Source organism: Pristis pectinata, chromosome 33 (genome assembly GCF_009764475.1).
Source record: "Pristis pectinata isolate sPriPec2 chromosome 33, sPriPec2.1.pri, whole genome shotgun sequence".
NCBI classification, from domain to species: domain Eukaryota; kingdom Metazoa; phylum Chordata; class Chondrichthyes; order Rhinopristiformes; family Pristidae; genus Pristis; species Pristis pectinata.
This window is the reverse complement of record NC_067437.1, coordinates 134,281-140,280: the sequence shown is the minus strand read 5'-3', so window position 1 is coordinate 140,280 and position 6,000 is coordinate 134,281. Positions and strand designations below refer to the sequence as shown.

The 6,000-nt window shown below is 59.0% G+C and overlaps 1 protein-coding gene across 1 annotated transcript in view; it reads left to right on the top strand.

Moving 5' to 3' along the window:
* Positions 1–598: 598 nt before the first annotated feature.
* ube2m (ubiquitin conjugating enzyme E2 M) overlaps positions 599–6,000 on the top strand; it is a 28,451-nt gene continuing 23,049 nt past the window's right edge. The window contains 2 exon segments of the mRNA XM_052042922.1: positions 599–787; positions 5,614–5,708. Of these exon segments, the coding sequence (XP_051898882.1) occupies positions 679–787; positions 5,614–5,708 (204 nt within the window). The 5' untranslated portion in view covers positions 599–678.

Here is a 6,000-nt window from a genome sequence, read left to right as displayed (position 1 = left end):
CTCTGACTTCCCCAGATCATATTCAAGGTTCCTCGAGTGCCCCACCCAGACCTCATGTCTGGCCCAAGCCAACTGTCTCCAACTTCCAGCGCGGCTCTGAAACCCGTGTGGCTCCCATATCACAGACACATATGATCTTTATTAGTCACATGTACATCGAAACACACAGTGAAATGCATTTTTTGCGTAGTGTTCTGGGGGCAGCCCGCAAGTGTCGCCGCGCTTCCGGTGCCAACATAGCATGCCCACAACTTCCTAACCCGTATGTCTTTGGAATGTGGGAGGAAACCGGAGCCCCCCCGGAGGAAACCCGCGCAGACACGGGGAGAACGTACAAACTCCTTACAGACAGCGGCGGGAATTGAACCCGGGTCGCCGGCTCCCAAGGGTGCTCCCAGCCTCCGGCGAGACAAACTTGGACAGGGGCTGCCTGAGAGTTTGATTTCTAACCCAGACACTCAGTCACCCAAACAGACCCCCAGCCCCAGCCCGTCCCAGACACCGGACCCCCAGCCCCAGCCCGTCCCAGACACCGGACCCCCAGCCCCAGAACCCAGGCCCCTCCCCCACCCGTGCCTGACCCCTGACCCCGCTCCCATGCTGCTCTGCGCATGTCCCCCGGCCCGAGCGGCGGCTCCGACTCTCGGCTCCCGGTTCCCGGCCCCGCTGCCCCGCACCATGATCAAGCTCTTCTCGCTCAAGCAGCAGAAGAAGGAAGAAGACGCCGCCGGAGCCGCCAAGAGCGGCACCAAGAAGGCGTCGGCCGCGCAGCTCCGCATCCAGAAAGGTAAAGGCCGAGGCCCGGGGAGGCCGCGCCGGCAGCCTCGGCCTCGAGTGACGGCGCTGGGGCGGCGGCAGCTCCAGTGGGGGGGCGGTCCCGGGGAAAACCTCCCCTCCCCACCCAACCCCTCCCCTCCGCTCCCCACCCAACCCCTCCCATCCCCACCATCCACAGCCTCCCCCAGGGTGGGGACGGAGGGGGAGGATTCATCCCCCCACAACCCCCCCTCCCTCCCCCCGTCTCCCTCCCCCCGCCCTCCCCCCCATCTCCCCCACCCGCCCTCCCCCCTCCCTCCCCCCCGTCTCCCCCACCCGCCCTCCCCCCTCCCTCCCCCCCATCTCCCCCACCCGCCCTCCCCCCTCCCTCCCCCCCGTCTCCCCCACCCGCCCTCCCCCCTCCCTCCCCCCCGTCTCCCCCACCCGCCCTCCCCCCTCCCTCCCCCCGTCTCCTCCCCCCTGTCTCCCCCTCACCTGTCTCCCCCACACGCCCTCCCCCCCTCCCCAGTCTCGCCCTCCCGCCCTCCCCCCCTCCCCAGTCTCGCCCTCCCGCCCTCCCCAGTCTCCCCCCGTCCCTCTCCCCCGTCTCCCCCCGTCCCTCTCCCCCACCCGCCCTCCCCCGTCTCCCCCACCCGCCCTCCCTCCCCCGTCTCCCCCACCCGCCCTCCGCCCTCCCCCCCGCCCTCCCCCTCCTTCCCCCCGTCTCTCCCACCCGCCCTCCCCCCTCCCTCCCCCTCCCTCCCTCCCCCCCGTCTCCCCCCCTCCCTCCCCCCCGTCTCCCCCACCCACCCTCCCCCCGCCCTCGCCCCCGTCTCCCCCTCCCGCCCTCCCCCCGCCCTCGCCCCCGTCTCCCCCTCCCGCCCTCCCCCGTCTCCCCCTCCCCCGTCTCCCCCTCCCACCCTCCCCCTCCCTCCCCAGTCTCCCCCTCCCGCCCTCCCCCCTCCCCTGTCTCCCCCACACGCCCTCCCCCTCCCCTGTCTCCCCCACACGCCCTCCCCCCCTCCCCAGTCTCGCCCTCCCCCCCACCCGCCCTCCCCCCGTCTCCCCTCCCCCCGTCTCCCCTCCCCCCTCCCTCCCCCCGTCTCCCCTCCCCCCGTCTCCCCCACCCGCCCTCCCCCCTCCCTCCCTCCCTCCCCCCATCTCCCCCTCCCGCCCTCCCCCCGTCTCCCCCCCCGCCTTCCCCCTCCCTCCCCCCGTCTCCCCCTCCCGCCCTCCCCCTCCCTCCCCCCGTCTCCCCCTCCCGCCCTCCCCCTCCCTCCCCCCGTCTCCCCCTCCCGCCCTCCCTCCCCGGCTCCCCCCTCCCTCCCGCCCTCCCCCTCCCTCCCCCGTCTCCCCCACCCACCCTCCCTCCCCGGCTCCCCCCTCCCTCCCCCGTCTCCCCCACCCGCCCTCCCCCCTCCCTCCCCCGTCTCCCCCACCCCCCCCGCCCTCCCCCCGTCTCCCCCTCCCGCCCTCCCCCGTCTCCCCCTCCCGCCCTCCCTCTCCCTCCCCCCGTCTCCCCCTCCCGCCCTCCCCCTCCCTCCCCCCGTCTCCCCCTCCCGCCCTCCCCCTCCCTCCCCCCGTCTCCCCCTCCCGCCCTCCCCCTCCCTCCCCCCGTCTCCCCCGCCCTCCCCCCGTCTCCCCCTCCCGCCCTCCCCCTCCCCCACCCCCCCTCCCTCCCCGTCTCCCCCACCCCCCCTCCCCCTCCCTCCCCCTCCCTCCCCACTCTCCCTCCCCCGTCTCCCCCACCCCCCCTCCCTCCCCCGTCTCCCCCCCCTCCCCCACCCTCCCTCCCCCCCCTCCCCCCCCCTCCCTCCCCCCGTCTCCCCCTCCCGCCCTCCCCCCGTCTCCCCCTCCCGCCCTCCCTCTCCCTCCCCCCCGTCTCCCCCTCCCTCCCCCTGTCTCCCCCACCCACCCTCCCTCCCCGGCTCCCCCCTCCCTCCCCCGTCTCCCCCACCCACCCTCCCCCCTCCCTCCCCGTCTCCCCCCACCCACCCTCCCCCCTCCCTACCCCGTCTCCCCCCACCCACCCTCCCCCCTCCCTACCCCGTCTCCCCCCACCCACCCTCCCCCCTCCCTACCCCGTCTCCCCCCACCCACCCTCCCCCCTCCCTACCCCGTCTCCCCCACCCTCCCTACCCCGTCTCCCCCCCCCTCCCTACCCCGTCTCCCCCCCACCCACCCTCCCCCCTCCCTACCCCGTCTCCCCCCCACCCACCCTCCCCCCTCCCTCCCCCCGTCTACCCCACCCACCCTCCCCCCCTCCCCCCCCCCTCATTGGTTCATATATCTCGACTAAGCTGCCAGTGCATGGCATTGTTTTTGTGTTACTGTGTGTTCTGGGAACAATGGATTTATTCAATTAGTGCACTTAATTCATCTCAAGTTGCCTGCAACATGACATGAAGTAACTCAACAAAGCAACTTCGAGCACTCAGTGCATTCTCCAGGCATAGGTCCTGGAATCAATAATCTAAATACATCTTAAATTCAATGGAGAGAGCCCAAAATTTCACAAACCCAGCATGGAGCAATAGCAATGACTTTGGGCATGTAATGAATTGGTTACTGGGTAAAACTGAAACAGTTTGTGGTTTTGTCATATCCATTTGAAGGGTCAGACATCTGGATCCATCCTATGCCAGTTCTCCACAATATATCGAGAAAGTTGTTATTGTGAAGTGGGCTTTGCTGTCAAGGCCAGCAATTGTTGTCCATTTCCCAGTGTACTAAGTTTATTATGACTGGTTCTGAAAAATCACAATGCACAATAGCCATTGGGATGGAGGAAAGCAGGAAACACAAGGCATTTGCTAGAATGGAGAGATAAACCTCAAACATGTCAACTTAGCATGAGACTAGAGTCACATGGGTTAGATGAGTTAAGGATGGCAGGTTTTCTTTCCCTAAGAGACATTAGGAAACTAGTTGACTTGTGGTTTTGTGACATCTTTCATGTCCTGTCAGTATGACTCAAAATGATCTGCAGCTTAAGTGATTTTATGGGGATGTAGTCAAGGTCATAGTAATCATGGCACTGAATTTGAGTAGTGAAAGCTCCCATGAACTGCACTGTGATCTTTATCACATTATCTGTTTAATTGATGTTGGTCGAGGCATAAACATCAGCCAAGACACTGGGACATCTCCTGTAATAAAAATACTGGAAATATTCACAGGCGGGCAGCATCTGTGGAAAGAGAAATGGTTAACATTGCAGGTCTGGACCTTTCAACAGATCAGGACAACTCCTGTACTCTTCCACACAGTTGTATCTCTACCTGAGAGCAGATAGAGTTGGACAGTTTCATTGTCACTTTTATCAAGATCAAACTTTTAATTCTAAATTCATTAGAACTGAATTAAGATCCATGGTGTGATACAAACTCACAGTTCCTGTTTTATTCGTCCCACTAAACAACGTATAGCCAAGCTGCACACATTGTTGCAGAAATGCTGTAGTCTCATATCAGCAGGAACCAGCACTGTACCTTGTGTATTATTACACATGGCAGGTTAAACTGAGAGTTGAGCAACAAACAGTCTGCTGGAGGAAGTCAGCGGGAAGACCGGCATCTGTGGGAGGAAAGGAATTGTCAACGTTTCGGATCTTCGTATGTCTCCAAAACCAGGAGTTGGGGTCTATCCCCGTACGTGGAGGCTGATATCCTCAGAGTCACGCTCATTGATGGAATAACTCATCCAATAAGTGATGCTGCAGGTGTTTTAGTACACAGCTTGGCTGTACTCTGCATGGGGAGAGTAAAACATCCGTTGTTTTAGTCAGACCACCTTGCGTTTGGAGGTGGAGCTCGCAGTCACCGTGGTGTGTGACCAGTGCCTTGGGCAGAAGGTTTTTAATTCACTGATCACTCATGACTGAGTGAGAATATATTTCAGTCCATTTGTTCCCATTCTCTTGTTTTTGCATTGCGCCCCTTTAAATGATCGCTTTTCAAGCATTTTGTAAGGGAACTTTAAAAAGAGATGCTCTGCTGTTCCTGTGTGGGTAATTCAGGCCCTGTCAGCCTCTGCTCAACATCCAAATGTTCGTACAAACCACTTGAGGGCAGTCTTAAATTATCGAACAGTTACAGACCTTTCACTGGGCCATGTTGATTATCCAGTCATGCAACCAGCACAGAATAACATTTCTGGCAGGGTATCACAATCGCCCAGTTTCCCATCTGCTTCCTTCAGTAAAATATAATGTTGGGTGATGATTTCACAGAGGATTCCCATGTCTGATTACATCTGGGTATTTTTCTTCCAGTATTTTAAGCTGCATTAACACAAAATAAGAAACAAGGGAGGATTACACCTCCATGTGATGTGAAGTATGGAATTTGTATGCTAAGTGTGGTTGCAGAAAGAGTGCTCATTTATATAATAAGTTTCAAAACTGGTTCTTCATCACCAAGCCCTGTGTATTGCTAACTCTTCAATGACAGTGGAGACACAACAGACTGTAGTAGCTAGAATCTGGAGCAGAAAAATCCACTGGAGGAACTCAGCGGGTCAGGCAGCATCTGTAGAGGGAAATGGACAGTTGATGTTTCGGGTCAAGACCCTTTGATGACAGCGCCTTCTGAAGGCTAATGGAGAATTGTTACATTCCTAATGTTTCACAGGAGTGTAGGGTTGTGGTGTTCCGGAACACACCGCCTTTAAAAATTACCTATATATTTCTGTAACTACAAGGTCATTAGACCAAAAGATGGGATGTGGAATTAGACTCAAAAGATCAGTAAATTTCTATGTTTTGATATTACATTTCCCGTGTCTAAACCCACTAGCTCCTTCTACCCCCCCCCGTTGTTCATATTAAGGTCCTTACTGCCTTTTTGTTTCCTTCAGATATAAATGAATTGAATTTACCTAAAACCTGTGAGATAGTTTTCCCGGATCCCGACGACCTCCTCAACTTCAAACTTATTATCTGCCCAGATGAGGTGAGTGATGAGCAGATCTTGTTCTCGGCCTGTGTGTGGGACTGTTACAGAGGAGTTTGGTGGGATGAAGCAGGGGTGATCAGAGGAAGGGTATATTAGTTTAATCTCTCATGGTATGGCTTGATGTATCAGAGGATTGCACCAAATGATCACAGCTGATATTGAGGCTTGACACCATTCAGGGCAGTAAAGTCAGCTTGATTGTCACTCCCTTGACAGCTGATGCACTGCGGCAGCAGAGTGTCCAAACTACAAGATTCACTGCAGTAACTTGCTGCTGCTACCTTTACGG